The sequence below is a fragment of the Colias croceus genome, chromosome 16 (assembly GCF_905220415.1).
Source record: "Colias croceus chromosome 16, ilColCroc2.1".
NCBI classification, from domain to species: Eukaryota; Metazoa; Arthropoda; class Insecta; order Lepidoptera; family Pieridae; genus Colias; species Colias croceus.
In genome coordinates, this window is record NC_059552.1 from 10,015,001 (window position 1) to 10,032,669 (window position 17,669).

The 17,669-nt window shown below is 37.2% G+C and overlaps 1 protein-coding gene across 1 annotated transcript in view; it reads left to right on the forward strand.

Annotated features, from left to right (window-relative positions):
- The window catches only part of LOC123698746 (microtubule-associated protein futsch-like), a 101,208-nt gene extending 83,620 nt beyond the window's left edge, over window positions 1–17,588 (forward strand). The window contains exons 9-10 of the mRNA XM_045645494.1: window positions 1–14,339; window positions 14,436–17,588. The exon at window positions 1–14,339 is cut by the window's left edge and continues 5,768 nt beyond it. Coding sequence (XP_045501450.1) covers window positions 1–14,339; window positions 14,436–14,605 — 14,509 coding nt within the window. The 3' untranslated portion in view covers window positions 14,606–17,588. The remainder of the gene's footprint in view (window positions 14,340–14,435) is intronic.
- The last annotated feature ends 81 nt before the right edge of the window (window positions 17,589–17,669 follow it).

Genomic DNA, 17,669 nt, shown 5'->3' on the forward strand with positions numbered 1-17,669 from the left:
TCCTGTTAAAGAAACAGTTGATGACAAAGCAAAACCTTTCGAAAAAGAACCTAGTCCCGTTAAGGAGACAATTGATAAATTAGAGCAACCAGCCGGTAAGGAGCCAAGTCCTGTCAAAGAAATAATTGGCGATAAAACAAAACCTTTCGAAAAAGAACCGATTCCCGTTAAGGAGACGATTGATAAATCAGAGCAACCAGCCGGTAAGGAGCCAAGTCCTGTCAAAGAAATAATTGGCGATAAAACAAAACCTTTCGAAAAAGAACCGATTCCCGTTAAGGAGACAATTGACAAATCAGAGCAACCAGCCGGTAAGGAGCCAAGTCCTGTTAAAGAAAAAATTGATGACAAAGCAAAACCTTTCGAAAAAGAACCGAGCCCCATTAAGGAGGTTTCTGACAAATTAGAAAAAGCAACTGCTAAGGAGCCAAGCCCTGTTAAAGAAACAGTTGATGAAAAAGCAAAACCTTTCGAAAAAGAACCGAGCCCCGTTAAGGAGGTTGCTGACAAATTAGAAAAAGCAACTGCTAAGGAGCCAAGCCCTGTTACAGAAACAGTTGATAACGAAGCAAAACCTTTCGAAAAAGAACCGAGCCCCGTTAAGGAGGTTGGTGACAAATTAGAAAAACCAACTGCTAAGGAGCCAAGCCCTGTTAAAGAAACAGTTGATGACAAAGCAAAACCTTTCGAAAAAGAACCGAGCCCCGTTAAGGAGGTTGCTGACAAATTAGAGAAAGCAACTGCTTACGAGCCAAGTCCTGTCAAAGAAATAGTTGATGATAAAACAAAACCTTTTGAAAAAGAACCGAGCCCCGTTAAGAAGACAATTGATAAATCAGAGCAACCAGCCGGTAAGGAGCCAAGTCCTGTCAAAGAAACAGTTGGTGAAAAAGCACAAATCTTCGAAAAAGAACCGAGCCCCGTTAAGGAGGTTGCTGACAAATTAGAAAAAGCAACTGCCAAGGAGCCAATTCCTGTTAAAGAAACAGTGGATGACAAAGCAAAACCTTTTGAAAAAGAACCGAGCCCAGTAAAGGAGGTTGCTGTCAAATTAGAGAAACCAACTGGTAAGGAGCCAAGTCCTGTTAAAGAAACAGTTGATGACAAAGCAATAGCTTTCGAAAAAGAACCTAGCCCTGATAAGGAGGCAATTGATAAATTAGAGAAGCCAACAGCTAAAGAGCCAATTCATGTTAATGAAAAAGTTGAAGAAAAAGCACAACTCGTCAATAAAGAACCGAGCCCCGTTAAGGAGGTTGCTGACAAATTAGAAAAAGCAACTGCCGAGGAGCCAAGTATTGTTAGAGAAACAGTTGATGACAAAGCAAAACCTTTCGAAAAAGAACCGAGCCCAGTTCAGGAGGTTGCTGACAAATTAGAGAAACCAACTGCTAAGGAGCCAAGCCCTGTTACAGAAACAGTTGATTACGAAGCAAACATTGTCGAAACAGAACCGAGCCCCGTTAAGGAGGTTGCTGACAAGTTAGAGACACTAACTGATAAGGAGCTAAGCCCTGTTAAAGAAACAGTTGATGACAAAGCAAAACCTTTCGAAAAAGAACCGAGCCCCGTTAAGGAGATTGCTGACAAATTAGAGAAAGCAACTGCTAAGGAGCCAAGTCCTGTTACAGAAACAGTTGATGACAACGCAATACCTTTCGAAAAAGAACCTAGTCCCGTCAAGGAGACAATTGATAAATTGGAGCAACCAACCGGTAAGAAGCCAAGTCCTGTTACAGAAACAGTTGATGACAACGCAATACCTTTCGAAAAAGAACCTAGTCCCGTCAAGGAGACAATTGATAAATTAGAGCAACCAACCAGTAAGGAGCCAAGTCCTGTTACAGAAAAAGTTGAGGAAAAAGCACAACTCGTCAAAAAAGAACCGAGCCCCGTTAAGGAGGTTGCCGACAAATTAGAGAAACTAACTGCTAAGGAGCCAAGTCCTGTTAAAGAAACAGTTGATGACAAAGCAATAGCTTTCGAAAAAGAACCTAGCCCTGTTAAGGAGGCAATTGATAAATTAGAGAAACAAACAGCTAAAGAGCCAAGTCCTGTTACAGAAAAAGTTGAGGAAAAAGCACAACTCGTCAAAAAAGAACCGAGCCCCGTTAAGGAGGTTGCTGACAAATTAGAGAAACCTACTGCTAAGGAGCCAAGCCCTGCTAAAGAAACAGTTGATGACAAAGCAAAACCTTTCGAAAAAGAACCGAGCCCCGTTAAGGAGGTTGCTGACAAATTAAAAAAAGCAACTGCTAAGGAGCCAAGCCCTGTTACAGAAACAGTTGATGACAAAGCAAAACCTGTCGAAACAGAACCGAGCCCCGTTAAGGAGAATGCTGACAAATTAGAGAAACCGACTGTTAAGGAGCCCAGCCCTGTAAAAGAAACAGTTGATGACAAAGCAAAACCTTTCGAAAAAGAACCGAGCCCCGTTAAGGAGGTTGCTGACAAATTAGAAAAAGCAACTGCTAAGGAGCCAAGCCCTGTTACAGAAACAGTTGATGACAAAGCAAAACCTGTCGAAACAGAACCGAGCCCCGTTAAGGAAACAATTGATAAATTGGAGCAACCACCAAGCAAGGAGCCAAGTCCTGTTAAAGAAACACTCGATGACAAAGCAAAACCTTTCGAAAAAGAACCGAGCCCCGTTAAGGAGGTTGCTGATAAATTAGAGAAACCAACTGCTAAAGAGCCAAGCCCTGTTAAAGAAACAGTTGATGACAAAGCAAAACCTTTCGAAAAAGAACCGAGCCCCGTTAAGGAGGTTGCTGACAAATTAGAAAAAGCAACTGCTAAGGAGCCAAGCCCTGTTACAGAAAAAGTTGATGACAAAGCAAAACCTGTCGAAACAGAACCGAGCCCCGTTAAGGAGGATGCTGACAAATTAGAGAAACCGACTGCTAAGGAGCCCAGCCCTGTAAAAGAAACAGTTGATGACAAAGCAAAACCTTTCGAAAAAGAACCGAGCCCTGTTAAGGAGGTTGCTGATAAATTAGAGAAACCAACTGCTAAGGAGCCCAGCTCTGTAAAAGAAACAGTTGATGACAAAGCAAAACCTTTCGAAAAAGAACCGAGCCCCGTTAAGGAGGTTGCTGACAAATTAGAAAAAGCAACTGCTATGGAGCTAAGCCCTGTTACAGAAACAGTTGATGACAAAGCAAAACCTGTCGAAACAGAACCGAGCCCCGTTATGGAAACAATTGATAAATTGGAGCAACCACCAAGCAAGGAGCCAAGTCCTGTTAAAGAAACACTCGATGACAAAGCAAAACCTTTCGAAAAAGAACCGAGCCCCGTTAAGGAGGTTGCTGATAAATTAGGGAAACCAACTGCTAAAGAGCCAAGCCCTGTTAAAGAAACAGTTGATGACAAAGTAAAACTTATCGAAAAAGAACCGAGCCCCGTTAAGGAGGTTGCTGACAAATTAGAAAAAGCAACTGCTAAGGAGCCAAGCCCTGTTACAGAAACAGTTGATGACAAAGCAAAACCTGTAGAAACAGATCCGAGCCCCGTTAAGGAGGATGCTGACAAATTAGATAAACCGACTGCTAAGGAGCCCAGCCCTGTAAAAGAAACAGTTGATGACAAAGCAAAACCTTTCGAAAAAGAACCGAGCCCCGTTAAGGAAGTTGCTGACAAATTAGAAAAAGCAACTGCTAAGGAGCCAAGCCCTGTTACAGAAACAGTTGATGACGAAGCAAAACCTGTCGAAACAGAACCGAGCCCCGTTAAGGAAACAATTGATAAATTGGAGCAACCACCAAGCAAGGAGCCAAGTCCTGTTAAAGAAACACTTGATGACAAAGCAAAACCTTTCGAAAAAGAACCGAGCCCCGTTAAGGAGGTTGCTGATAAATTAGAGAAACCAACTGCTAAAGAGCCAAGCCCTGTTAAAGAAACAGTTGATGACAAAGCAAAACCTTTCGAAAAAGAACCGAGCCCCGTTAAGGAGGTTGCTGACAAATTAGAAAAAGCAACTGCTAAGGAGCCAAGCCCTGTTACAGAAACAGTTGATGACAAAGCAAAACCTGTTGAAACAGAACCGAGCCCCGTTAAGGAGGATGCTGACAAATTAGAGAAACCGACTGCTAAGGAGCCCAGCCCTGTAAAAGAAACAGTTGATGACAAAGCAAAACCTTTCGAAAAAGAACCGAGCCCCGTTAAGGAGGTTGCTGACAAATTAGAAAAAGCAACTGCTAAGGAGCCAAGCCCTGTTACAGAAACAGTTGATGACAAAGCAATACCTTTCGAAAAAGAACCTAGTCCGATCAAGGAGACAATTGATAAATTAGAGCAACCAACCGGTAAGGAGCCAAGTCCTGTTAAAGAAACAATTGATGACAAAGCAATACCTTTCGAAAAAGAACCTAGCCCGATCAAGGAAACAATTGATAAATTAGAGCAATCAACCAGTAAGGAGCCAAGTCCTGTCAAAGAAACAGTAGATGATAAAACAAAACTTTTCGAAAAAGTACCAAGTCCCGTCAAGGAGACAATTGATAAATTAGAGCAATCAACCAGTAAGGAGCCAAGTCCTGTCAAAGAAACAGTAGATGATAAAACAAAACCTTTTGAAAAAGAACAGAGTCCCGTTAAGGAGACAATTGATAAATTAAAGCAACCAACCGGTAAGGAGCCAAGTCCTGTTAAAGAAACAATTGATGACAAAGCAATACCTTTCGAAAAAGAACCTAGTCCCGTCAAGGAGACAATTGATAAATTAGAGCAACCAACCGGTAAGGAGCCAAGTCCTGTCAAAGAAACACTAGATGATAAAACAAAACCTTTCGAAAAAGAACCTAGTCCCGTCAAGGAGACAATTGATAAATTAGAGCAATCAACCAGTAAGGAGCCAAGTCCTGTCAAAGAAACAGTAGATGATAAAACAAAACCTTTTGAAAAAGAACAGAGTCCCGTTAAGGAGACAATTGATAAATTAAAGCAACCAACCGGTAAGGAGCCAAGTCCTGTTAAAGAAACAATTGATGACAAAGCAATACCTTTCGAAAAAGAACCTAGTCCCGTCAAGGAGACAATTGATAAATTAGAGCAACCAACCGGTAAGGAGCCAAGTCCTGTCAAAGAAACACTAGATGATAAAACAAAACCTTTCGAAAAAGAACCTAGTCCCGTCAAGGAGACAATTGATAAATTAGAGCAACCAACCGGTAAGGAGCCAAGTCCTGTCAAAGAAACAGCAGATGATAAAACAAAACCTTTTGAAAAAGAACCGAGCCCCGTTAAGGAGGTTGCTGACAAATTAGAAAAAGCAACTGCTAAGGAGCCAAGCCCTGTTACAGAAACAGTTGATGACAAAGCAATACCTTTCGAAAAAGAACCTAGCCCGATCAAGGAAACAATTGATAAATTAGAGCAATCAACCAGTAAGGAGCCAAGTCCTGTCAAAGAAACAGTAGATGATAAAACAAAACTTTTCGAAAAAGAACCAAGTCCCGTCAAGGAGACAATTGATAAATTAGAGCAACCAACCGGTAAGGAGCCAAGTCCTGTTACAGAAACAGTTGATGACAAAGCAAAACCTTTCGAAAAAGAACCGAGCCCCGTTAAGGAGGTTGCTGACAAATTAGAGAAAGAAACTGCTAAGGAGCCAAGCCCTGTTAAAGAAAAAGTTGATGACAAAGCAATACCTTTTGAAAAGGAACCTAGCCCCGTAAAGGAGGCAGTTGATAAATCAGAGAAACCAACTGGTAAGGATCCAAGTCCAGTTAAAGAAAAAGAACCTAGTCCCGTTAAGGAGACGATTGACACATCAGAAAAAGCAATCAGCAAGGAGCCAAGCCCTGTTAAAGAAATTGCTGATGACAAAGCAAAACCTTTAGAAAAAGAACCTAGTCCTGTTAAGGAGACAATTTATGAATTAGAAAAACAAATTGAAAAGGAGCCAAGTCCTGTTAAAGAAGCAGTTGATGAAAAAGCAAAACTTTTCGAAAAAGAACCTAGCCCCGTTAAAGAGGTTGCCGACAAATTAGAGAAACCAACTGATAAGGAGTCAAGTCCGGTTAAAGGGACAGTTGATGACAAAGAAAAGCCTTTCGAAAAAGAACCTAGCCCCCTTAAAGAGGTTACTGACAAATCAGAAAAACTGACCAGTAAGGTCCCAAGTCCTGTTAAAGAAACAGTTGATGAGAAAGCAAAATCTTTCGAAAAGGAACCTAGCCCCGCTAGGGATACAATTGATAAATTAGAGCAACCAACTGGTAAGGAGCCAAGCCCTGTTAAAGAATCAGTTGCGGACAAAGGGAAAATTTTCGATAAGGAACCGATTCTCGTTAAAAAGGTTATTGATAAATTAGAACAACCAACTGAAAGGGAGCCAAGCCCTGTTAAAGAAACAGTTGATGATAAAGAAAAACGTGTCGAAAAAGAACCTAGTCCCGTCAAGGAGACAATTGATAAATTAGAGCAACCAACCGGTAAGGAGCCAAGTCCTGTCAAAGAAACAGCAGATGATAAAACAAAACCTTTTGAAAAAGAACCGAGCCCCGTTAAGGAGCCAAGTCCTGTTACAGAAACAGTTGATGACAAAGCAATACCTTTAGAAAAAGAACCTAGTCCTGTTAAGGAGATAATTAATGAATTAGAAAAACAAATTGAAAAGGAGCCAAGTCCTGTTAAAGAAGCAGTTGATGAAAAAGCAAAACCTTTCAAAAAAGAACCTAGCCCCGTTAAAGAGGTTGCCGACAAATTAGAGAAACCAACTGATAAGGAGTCAAGTCCGGTTAAAGTAACAGTTGATGACCAAGAAAAGCCTTTCGAAAAAGAACCTAGCCCCGTTAAAGAGGTTACTGGCAAATCAGAAAAACTGACCAGTAAGGTCCCAAGTCCTGTTAAAGAAACAGTTGATGAGAAAGCAAAATCTTTCGAAAAGGAACCTAGCCCCGCTAGGGATACAATTGATAAATTAGAGCAACCAACTGGTAAGGAGCCAAGTCCAGTTAAAGAAAAAGAACCTAGTCCCGTTAAGGAGACGATTGACACATCAGAAAAACCAATCAGCAAGGAGCCAAGCCCTGTTAAAGAAATTGCTGATGACAAAGCAAAACCTTTAGAAAAAGAACCTAGTCCTGTTAAGGAGACAATTTATGAATTAGAAAAACAAATTGAAAAGGAGCCAAGTCCTGTTAAAGAAGCAGTTGATGAAAAAGCAAAACCTTTCGAAAAAGAACCTAGCCCCGTTAAAGAGGTTGCCGACAAATTAGAGAAACCAACTGATAAGGAGTCAAGTCCGGTTAAAGGAACAGTTGATGACAAAGAAAAGCCTTTCGAAAAAGAACCTAGCCCCGTTAAAGAGGTTACTGACAAATCAGAAAAACTGACCAGTAAGGTCCCAAGTCCTGTTAAAGAAACAGTTGATGAGAAAGCAAAATCTTTCGAAAAGGAACCTAGCCCCGCTAGGGATACAATTGATAAATTAGAGCAACCAACTGGTAAGGAGCCAAGCCCTGTTAAAGAATCAGTTGCGGACAAAGGGAAAATTTTTGATAAGGAACCGATTCTCGTTAAAATGGTTATTGATAAATTAGAACAACCAACTGAAAGGGAGCCAAGCCCTGTTAAAGAAACAGTTGATGATAAAGAAAAACGTGTCGAAAAAGAAACTAGTCCCGTCAAGGAGACAATTGATAAATTAGAGCAACCAACCGGTAAGGTGCCAAGTCCTGTCAAAGAAACAGTAGATGATAAAACAAAACCTTTCGAAAAAGAACCGAGCCCAGTTAAGGAGGTTGCTGACAAATTAGAGAAAGAAGCTGCTAAGGAGCCAAGCCCTGTTAAAGAAATTGTTGATGATAAAACAAAACCTTTCCAAAAAGAACCTAGTCCCGATAAGGAGGCAATTGATAAATTAGAGCAACCAACCGGTAAGGAGCCAAGTCATGTTAAAGAAACACTTGATGACAAAGCAAAACCTTTCGAAAAAGATCCGAGCCCCGTTAAGGAGGTTGCTGACAAATTAGAAAAAGCAACTGCTAAGGAGCCAAGTCATGTTAAAGAAACACTTGATGACAAAGCAAAACCTTTCGAAAAAGATCCGAGCCCCGTTAAGGAGGTTGCTGACAAATTAGAAAAAGCAACTGCTAAGCAGCCAAGCCCTGTTACAGAAGCAGTTGATGACAAAGCAAAACATTTCGAAAAAGAACCGACTCCCGTTAAGGAGGTTGCTGACAAATTAGAGAAAGCAACTGCTAAGGAGCCAAGCCCTGTTAAAGAAACAGTTGATGACAAAGCAATACCTTTGGAAAAGGAACCTAGCCCCGTAAAGGAGGCAGTTGATAAGTCAGAGAAACCAACTGGTAAGGATCCAAGTCCAGTTAAAGAAAAAGAACCTAGTCCCGTTAAGGAGACAATTGACACATCAGAAAAATCAATCAGCAAGGAGCCAAGCCCTGTTAAAGAAATTGCTGATGACAAAGCAAAACCTTTCGAAAAAGAACCTAGCCCCGTTAAAGAAGTTGCCGACAAATTAGAGAAACCAACTGATAAGGAGTCAAGTCCGGTTAAAGGAACAGTTGATGACAAAGAAAAGCCTTTTGAAAAAGAACCTAGCCCCGTTAAAGAGGTTACTGAAAAATCAGAAAAACTGACCAGTAAGGTCCCAAGTCCTGTTAAAGAAACAGTTGATGTGAAAGCAAAATCTTTCGAAAAAGAACCTAGCCCCGTTAGGGATACAATTGATAAATTAGAGCAACCAACTGGTAAGGGGCCAAGCCCTGTTAAAGAATCAGTTGCGGACAAAGGGAAAATTTTCGATAAGGAACCGATTCTCGTTAAAAAGGTTTCTGATAAATTAGAACAACCAACTGAAAGGGAGCCAAGCCCTGTTAAAGAAACAGTTGATGATAAAGAAAAACGTGTAGAAAAAGAACCTAGTCCCGTCAAGGAGACAATTGATAAATTAGAGCAACCATTTGGTAAGGAATCGAGCCCAGTTAAACAATCTGTTGAAGATAAAGAGAAGTCTTTCCAAAAAGAACCTTCGGGACTAGAAACGTCACCACTAAGAGGGACAGTTTTAGAATCAACTAAGTATGAAACTTCTACATTCGATATGCCTTCCGAGATTGAATTGATTTCGGATAATTTGAAAGTACATGGATTTAAATCTTTTGGTAAAATGAAAATCGATACGAATGTTCTTAAAGAATCAATAACTGAAAATAGCATATGCTTAAAAAGAAAAAGAACAATTACAACATTTACTCAATACTTTGTTAATTTATCAGAGAATATTAGAAAAACTGTGATTGTCAAAAGATGTTTAACGGAGGATGAATATCCTGATGGAAATATTGTGTTTAGCAAAGCCGAAGATACTTCAACATTTGATGAAGTAATCTCCCCAACGGAAAAATTAGATATAATTAAGCAATTTGAATTACCAATTGATCAAGGAAAGATACAGTTTAATGGTCAAACAAATGGCGACCTCTTAGACAAACACAAAATATTCGATAGTAAGGGAAGTCTACCCGAGGACCACGACCTTATGTCTAGGAGCCTATACCAGCAACAAAAGCATACATTAGAAGATTCTATCAGCGGTGAAATAAATGCAAAAATTGAAAAAGAAAAGAAAATAATTAAATCATCACCCGATGTCTTAACTGAAAGCACTTATAGTAGCTCTGAAGACGTGTCCAAGGAAGTTAGCTTAGAAGAAAAATATAGTTTTGAAAGTACAGAAAAAGATAAGAAAACGACGAGCACCAAGACAGCAAAACAATTGGAAAAACATCTACAAAAATCAGATAAAATAGAGCAAGATCGAATACCACCCACGCAAATGGTGACTGACAATTCAGAAGATGCTGTACAATTTATGGAGTCTATTAAAAAAGCATTTACTGATGATATTATACAGCAAGGCATTAAAACTGAAAGTACTGAATCCTTAGTAGTTCATTCGGAAATTGACAGAGTGTCTACACCACCAACTGTACCTGTCAGTCCTCTTCCGAAGACTCCCAGTGCTTTTTATGACGTTAAAATGAGCGATGGGGTTCAGAGCGAGATTTCATATGATAAATCAGAGGGTAGTGAAGAGACAATTACAAAAATTGTACACGTTGGCGAGGACGTCCTTACACAAAAAATTTCTACATCGACAGAAAAGGTACCGAAGACCATTAGAAGTACGACAGAGAGTGATGATAGTTCTGATATACAAGCTCTAACGCAAACCGTAGGCAAAATCAAGACGGAAACTGATACTGTCACAAAGATAATAAAAGAAGGTGAAAATGTTGTTACCCAAACAATAACAACTGTAACAACAAAAGAAATAATTTCCAAAGAGGATGGAACTCCACAAAACGTTAAAACAACTATAGAAACGACAACTTTGAGTAGAAGTTCAGATGGCTCTACAACCACAACGAAGGACACTCAAACATTATTATCTGAATGTTCTTCTAGTCTTAGATCTACATCTCAAATGGATATTTTAACTAAAGACGACACCGTGGACAAAGACAGCATAGGATCTCGAGATGAGAGTCATCAAACAGAATCAAGTGGCTATGAGGAAGATAAGGAACCAAAACGAAAATATAAAACCCAAGAAGCCCAGTGGGAAACTGATGATCATGATAATGTTGAAGATACAACTATAGACACGGATGTTAGTAAACGTGTAATTAAAGAAAATGGTATTGATGTAGTAGAAACAATAACAACAGTTACTAAAAAAGAAACATTAAGAGTAGAAGATAATAAAAAAGTTATAAAAACAACAATTGAGACAAATATTTGTAAAGAAAAGCCTGACGGTTCCAAGGATATACAGAAGAAGGTAGAAGTAAGAACTGAAGAATTAACTACTGATGGAAGTAATAATATTGAAAAAATTATTGATGGCCTAAATATATATGAAGATCCAGAAGAAAATGTTTCCACCAAAGTCGAAAATATATTTGAAGAGGGTATGTCAATTAAGAGAACAATTACCACAAAAGTAATTAAAACAAAATATGCTGATACTGAAGGGCATATAAAAAAAATGAAAACCCTTACGACTGTGACTACGACTGACCAATATCCTGATGGTTCTTCCAATACAAAAGTAGATAGTAGTATATCTGTTATAGACCTCAGCGCACCTGATCTTCTAGATAGTGTAGAATTAAGAGATTTTACAATACTAGAAGACAAACAAGTAAATACAGAAAAGCAAGAAAAAAGCATAATTATAAATGGACAAAATGCTCAGCAGATCGTAACAATAACAACGACTAAAGAAATTTTATCATCAATTGATAAGTTAAGAAAAAAAATAAAAACAACGGTTGAAACTGTCACTGAATCTATGTTACCAGAAGGTATTGTTGAGGTTACAAGAGATGTAAAGGTTTCTATTTCAGACTATCAAAGTGATGACGACACACAAAGCTTTGAAGGCTTTACTGCAGAGAAGGATCCTCAAGAAGAATGCAAAAAATACTATGAAACTATTGTTGTGAATGGTGAAACCATTAAGAGGATAAGAACTGTAACTATAACTAAACAATACTTTAACAATATAGAAACAAACATTAGAAGAACAAAAACTACTACAAAGGAAGTTACCGAAGATGAGTACACCGATGGTTCTATCGTTTCAAAAACAAGCGAAAAAGTATCTATAACAGATGAACCACTGGAACTTTTTGCCAAGATTCAACCCAAAATAACATTACTCGAAGGCTCTTGTGAAGATGATGAAAGCAAAGCTAAAGTGCTTGATTCTACGAATATCGAAAATGAAGACAACAAAGATGTGAATATAGAAACTAAAGAAAATTTTATAACCAAAGATGGAAAGTTACTTAAGCAAATAGTAACAACAACTACAACTAAAGAAATGGTATCTTCGGCAAATGAACCTACAAAGAAAATCAAAATAACGGTGGAAACAATTACTGAAACTGAGCTACCTAACGGTACAATTGAAGTGTTGAAAGATGTGAAAGTATCAATTGCAGAAGTCGATAAAGAAAAAACGGATGTAAGCTTTGCAGACTACACAGAAGTCGGTGAACCACATACTGAAACAGATTCCAAATCTGAAAAATTATTAGAAAATGGAATCGAAATAACTAGGACTACAACCATAACGACTATCAAACAACAATACCAAAGTAATAAAACCTATTCAAGAAAAGCTAAAACTACTGTTAGAACTACTATTGAAGACCAGTATCCTGATGGCACAATTGTAACAAAAAAGAGTGAAAAAGTATTAATTGAAGATATTTATTCAGAAATAACACCGACTGATGATGATTCACAATCTGCTGAAATGTATGAGGATGCTGAAATTGTAGAAGATACGTCAGAAGAATCCGATATTAAGAACGAAATTATTCACCAAAATTCTTTGATTATAAAACGCACTACTACAACTAACACAAAACGGGAAACATTAGCCTCATCTGATAAAAATATCCGACGTTTGAGGACAACAGTTGAAACTATTACTGAAGATGAATACCCAGACGGGTCCATAGAAACAACAAGGGACGTTAAAATAACTATATCTGAATATCAAAAAGCTTCTGATAGTGACTTGCAAGCTGCTTTGGAAGGTTTTATATCTACGGGAAAAACAAAATCCTTTGTTGATAAAAAAACAAACATTCTAACAATCGATGGTGAAAAAGTAACACAACACGTAACTACTTATATAACTAAGGAAGAACTAAAAAATAAGAATTCAAATGAAACAGCAGTTAAAACTGTTACCGAAACAGTAACTGAAAATATAAAAAAGGATGGGGCAATTGAGACAACAAAAGACGTCAGGACACAAATAGTTTATTTACCTATGGGAACCTCGTTTGAAGACTTATCACCGGAACTAGAAGAGAAATTAACACAAAAAATTCCTGAATCAAGAAAAGAACAGTTAAAGAAAGATGATAAACCAGTTGTTGCGGAATTAAAAATAGTTCCAGCAGAAATTAAAGTTGATCAAACAGAATCAAAAGGAAAGAAACGGTCACCCGTTGGGGAAATAACCACGGAAACTGAAACTTTTACAAAATTAATTAAAGATGGTGATAACGAAATCACACAAACCATTACTGTGGTTACAACGAAGGAGGTTATAAGCCCTGAAAAGGTAAAAGTCACAGTTGAAACAACTACTGTAAGTAAAGGAAGTGATGGTGTCACAAAAACTACAAAATCAACTAAGACTACGATCTCCGAGTTTAAAGAAGAATATGAAGAAATTATTGATACTGGTGAAAGTGAAAAATCATATTCTAAATATTCGTCGAAGGCAGGAGACATGCGAAGTTCTTCAGCAGCTAGTGACGATTTAGACCATCCAGGTATGTCAACTCCGCCTTCAGATATAAGCTCGAGAGAATCTAGAGCTGCTACTCACGTATGGGGGACTGAAAGTAGTGGGATGTACTATAGTGATGAAGATGGTCAGGCAAGTCCCAGCAGTACTAAATCACAAATAGCACACTCTCCAAGATCAAATCTCAGTTTTGAATTAGATGCGAAACAGAAAGAGCAAGACGATCCTATGTCCATGTCTGTTTATGGGAAATTGCCAGGGGATGATTATGAAATGAGCACGTCAGCAAAAACTACTGATATATTTTATACAGGAGAACCTTCAATCAAAAAAGTAACAGATGACTTTTTAACACATGAAAAAATAGACTCGGACACATTTAAAGACAGTGAAGACGTATCAGTCTCCTCATTTTTAAAAGAAGCCGATAAACAGTTTGAAAAAGCTATAGAAGAGCACAAAAAAATTAGTGGCTCGACAGTTATTTCAAGTATAACAGCGAAATATGAACTCGATCAAGAAATTCCAACTACTGGTCAGCAAACTACAAAAATGGAAGAATCAGTGATTTCTCTAAAGGATTTCAAGTCAGACTCAAAGAAATCAGTTCCACCCCACGAACAAAAGTCAGAAAAACCTAAAGATTCAAAGGGACAGGGCTCAACCAAAGATCCAATTGAATCGTGGGGAAAACCGCTTGGTTTGCCGAGCCCAATTCTGCCTTCTGATGGAAAAAGCACTCCTAAGAAATTAGTGACGAATTCTTCTGTTACTAATAAAAATAAAATAAATCAAGAAAAGAGCAAGGAAGCTAAGGCCGGTTCAGAATCTCCTAGTAAGAAGAAATCTCCTGCGCCTATATATATGGACTTAACTTACGTTCCGCATCATGGAAATTCTTACTATTCTGCTATTGAATTTTTCAAAAGAGTACGAGCACGATATTATGTATTTTCCGGAACCGAACCGTCGAAGGAAATATACAATGCTCTATTGGACGCTAAAAAAACATGGGAAGATAAAGACTTAGGTATGTCCATTATTGTCGTTATGTTAAATCAATAAGTCATGAAATATGTTTCTACAAAAGTTATCAATTTTTTAAATCTATTTTTTTTTTTTTCAGAAGTCACAATTATACCCACTTATGACACAGACGTCCTCGGCTACTGGGTAGCTGAGAACGAAGAAGCCCTCGAAAAATATAAAATTGATCTGTCACCTTCTGCCTCGCGATGCACTATCAATCTTCAAGACCATGAAACTTCGTGTGCAGCTTACAGACTCGAGTTCTAGGTGTCGGGTCTATTTGTAGCCTTCTCATCGAAGAAGTAGCCTCTGCTTTTGGAATCCTTCTGAGTGGAATTGTTCAACGATCAAATATTGCACTTGAAATAATGTATCTACTCAGAAGCGTCGCACACCCGAGGATGCTACTTCGTATGAGATAGTTTGCAAATAGATTCAATGTTTGTGATAAACGATAGACAGACAGACTATTGTGAAATTCTTTTAAGCTGTAGATAAATACTTACTCAAAAACATGATTCGAAATTTACGTGTAGGCATAAGAATGGATCCTAGTGAAACAAGAACTCGATCGCATCCAATACGAATCTCGACCTAAAAACAAAAACGTCCATTTTTTTCTAAAACTCTTTTCTAGTAGCGACATAAATGAATACATGCCATTTAAAATCTTATATTTCTGATAATATTTTTGAATTTGGTCTTATACAATCAGTAGTGCTTTTATATACGATTTTTAGCATAACCAGTCCATTTTGTTTAGCCAAAACACCGCTTGTGCGAAAAATCTAAATTTTTGAGAAATTATTTTGCTATCGCATTGTGAGTTTTAAAAGAGATTATGATAATGAAATACGTGGAGTATTTATACCACGAGCTTTAAACGGACGTGATCGTAATCGATACGATTATTGTAAGCGATGATGAAAACTGATTTGTTAAAATAACCTGAAGTACATAATTTTTTACGACCAGAGTCTAAGTCAAATATATAACGTCTTAAAAAGACAACGTGCGTACTGCACTTCATTGTTTGATAGAAGTAATATAATTGTTTCTAATGTTTACAAAGGCAAAAGTGGTTCGTAAACTTTAAAATAAATAATAAACCAGTGCTATCTGATGATTGAAAAAAAATCCTCAATTTTTTCAGTAATTAGATAGTAATTAGATTTTGCACAAAAATAGTACTAATTGAATAACACTTTGTACTACATAGGAACGCTTAAAGGCCTGCATTAATCGTTCTCATGTGTACAAGGGTTACGGACACTGCTGCAGTAGTCATGTGCTACATCCACTCACCGCCACTTTTGCCTCTGTAAACCAAAATGAGCCTAAGACGATAGAGAGCTTAATTCATATTAAATAAAATGGTTTATTAGGACTACTAAAATTACAGCTGAGTTTTGTGTTGATATATGATTTTTATCTATATCTGTTAGATACATAGTTTTGATGTTGTTTTTTTCATGTTACGGTGACTCTATGAAAGTTAATCTTTTTTTACAAGTAAATATTAATACGTTTGATTTTGTACATTTAAATTTCTAGTCGAGTCCCAAATATATATAAAATAAATAGTATTATATGTTCCTATTTGTATTGATTTTTGACATTAATAATTTGTTATTAAATATTTATAATTGATATAATAAACTACCTATTCCACTTAATGATAAATTCCTTAAATTGAATGTTTTGTACGAATGGTTCGCGCGAATGTGATCACACTACCGTCTAGAGTAGGACGTAAGCTGTACTCGGCCCGCTCGACTTCTGTTGTCGACCGAAGTGTTTCCATTGTTTCATTTTGCCAATGAAAATAAACTTTTATGTCAATTACGTTTAAGTCATCCATAGCGATAAGCTAATCTAATGGAATTCTACTATTGCTTTCTTTGCCAAACTACCTTTAAAATAGAAAAAATTCTGTATAATATTTCAAGCACCAGCACAATGTATTTACCTTAATGACGAAGATTCGTAACGATAAATTAACTATATGTCTATTTATTTTTTTCGTATAGCGATTTATTTAATAGTTATTTTTATCATATACGGCTATATATTGCATGTTGGTTTGTGTGGATGATTGTTGCTTTTAAACGAATGGACAAGGAAGGTGTAATTAGGTGTGATGGGATAAATGAGCATCGTACTGTACTGATATATCGTCTAAATATACGTAACTACTTCAAGCATTCCGAAAAATTGCATTTACACTTGATTTTGGTTTCTTACCTACATTGAATAGTATCATAGACGATTTATTATTTAAATTTGGCTATAAGCTTTTTATTGCTTTCTGAATAGAAAAAAATGATGTATCAGTATTTTACGATGAATGCTTTTAAGAGTGCTAGTTTTTTAGCCTTCCTCTTGGCAAGTTTTAAGATTTCTTTGGCTAACGAGCCTGCCCTGAGATTTACTATTGTATTAGCTAGAACTCTAATTAATGCATAATATTAGGAATTATAAAATGTTGTTAATTAAGAATTGTATCAGCTTAGTGAACATCAATAGCTCTGAAAATAAAATCATTATTGAAATTATTAAATGTTGCATTTTTCTAACCGTTATTGCGGACGTGTGTTAATTTTGTCTGCTGTTACAAAATTTATTATACTGTCTATAATAATGTTAATAATAATAGAATTTGATGGATTTAATGTTCACAATTCTGAAATGTTTTAAAGACCAAACTACGCGTAATTTATAGTATTGTTTATTGTGATTTGAATTTGTGATTATATGGCTTTCGTTCCTATCGCTTCGCGTGATGGTTTATTACCGGAAACATATCACGTTATGTGTTTCGGTTCCTACTTTGTAATATGCGGGAGGTGTGTTTGTAGATAGGTAAATATCGGCCTGTAGGTATTATGGATAATAGGGGAAGCTTATGTGGTGCTAACAACCTGATGTGGTGGGTATTGTAGCCGAGCAGGTCGGGGATAGAGCGTCGTCGACTTGTTCAGGGTTAACACGCTAATGGTAAGGAGGACTGATTGTTTCAGTGATATTTGTTTTGATATTTCCACAGTGATGTGCTGTTTGAACATGTTTAATAATTTAAATAATGATATTAGTCCCTATGTGGATGTTAGGTATTTGTAACTATTATTATATTATGTAAATTAAAAAGGTAAAAAAATAAACCATTCATTGTATCAGTCACGTCGCTATTCCCCATTCAGCGTGTTTGGTGATGTATAAGAGATTCAAGTAAATAAAATTATAAAAATTATTGTGCTTTTTATTTCAACTTTACCTCACACATCAGAATTTTAAAATAGGTTCACTTACGTAATATAATTATTGTTTATTA